Raw genomic sequence first — 1,413 nt, 5'->3', positions numbered from 1 at the left:
TACCAGCTGAGTCACCAGGGAAGCCCAAGAATACTGGAGTGGGTAGCCTATCCCTTCTCTAGCAGATCTTCCTGACCCAGGAATTGAACCAGGGTCTCCTGCATTGCAGGTAGATTCTTTACCAGCTGAGCTACATGGGAAACCTACTATATTCAATAACCTGTGACAAAACCATGATGCAAAAGAATACATATTGTTTTGCATCATGGTTTTTGATGGAGGAGCCTGGTAGGCTGCCATCTGTGGGGTTGCACAGAGTCGTACACAACTGAAGCGATTTAGCAGCTGTATATATATATACACACGCACATACATATATATATATATATAAGAATCACTTTGCTGTACTGTAGAAAATGATACAACATTGTAAATCAACTATACTTCACTCAAATAAATTTAAAAAAGGAAGAATAGCACCTTCTGCTTCTGAGGTTTTGAGCCCTATTATCATGAGGACAGCCCCAGGACAATTGGACCTTATATAACTGACATTCCAGTGATTCTTTTCAAAGCCCTCTTTATGTCTTTATTTCTGAGACTGTAGATGAAGGGGTTTAGCATGGGTGTGACCACTGTGTACATCACTGAGGCGACTGCACTTGAGTGTGAGCTGTAGGTATCTGTGGAGCTAAGGTACACTCCCAAGATAGTACAATAAAATAAGGAAACAATTGAGAGGTGAGATGCACAGGTAGAAAATGCTTTATACTTCCCATGGGCTGATGATATTCCTCGTATGGAGGAAACTATCTTAGAGTATGAGTAAAGAATACCAGTGAGGGAAGCACCACCCAACATCCCAGCTGCAAAATACATCACCATGTCGTTCAGAAATGTGTCAGAACAGGCAAGTCGAAGCACTTGATTAATTTCACAGAAAAAATGGGGGATTTCCACATCTTTACAGAAGGACAGCCACAACATCATTAAACTTTGGCTTAAGGAATTCAGGGCACTCATCACCCAGGACAGCAGCACCAGCAATCCACAGAGCCGGCGATTCATGATGACCATGTAGTGCAGAGGCTGACAGATGGCCATGAAGCGATCATAGGCCATCACAGTCAGGAGGAAGTTTTCCAGTGCAGCAAAGAATAGGAAGAAGTATATCTGGGTGATGCAGCCTTCATAAGTTATAACTTTGCTCTGTGTCTGTATATTATTCAACATCTTTGGGATGGTGGTGGAGATGAAACAGATGTCTACAAAGGACAGGTTGGAAAGGAAGAAGTACATAGGGGTGTGAAGATGGTGGTCTGAGCTGACAGCCAGGATGATGAGCAGGTTTCCAAACACAGTGGTCAGATATGTGGCGAGGAAAAGCCCAAATATGAGAGGCTGCAGTTCTGGTTCATTTGATAATCCCAGAAGAAGAAATTCTGAAATTTGTGTGTCATTCACTGGTTCCAT

At 42.7% G+C, this 1,413-nt stretch overlaps 1 protein-coding gene across 1 annotated transcript; it reads right to left on the bottom strand.

Moving 5' to 3' along the window:
- Positions 1 to 480: 480 nt before the first annotated feature.
- On the bottom strand, positions 481 to 1,413 carry LOC136156076 (olfactory receptor 7A17-like). Its single transcript, XM_065918482.1, has one exon. The coding sequence runs from the start codon at positions 1,411 to 1,413 to the stop codon at positions 481 to 483; it is 933 nt and encodes a 310-aa protein (XP_065774554.1).

The sequence above is a fragment of the Muntiacus reevesi genome, chromosome 1, assembly GCF_963930625.1.
Source record: "Muntiacus reevesi chromosome 1, mMunRee1.1, whole genome shotgun sequence".
Classification (NCBI taxonomy): Eukaryota; Metazoa; Chordata; class Mammalia; order Artiodactyla; family Cervidae; genus Muntiacus; species Muntiacus reevesi.
This window is presented reverse-complemented; position numbering and strand designations above follow the sequence as displayed.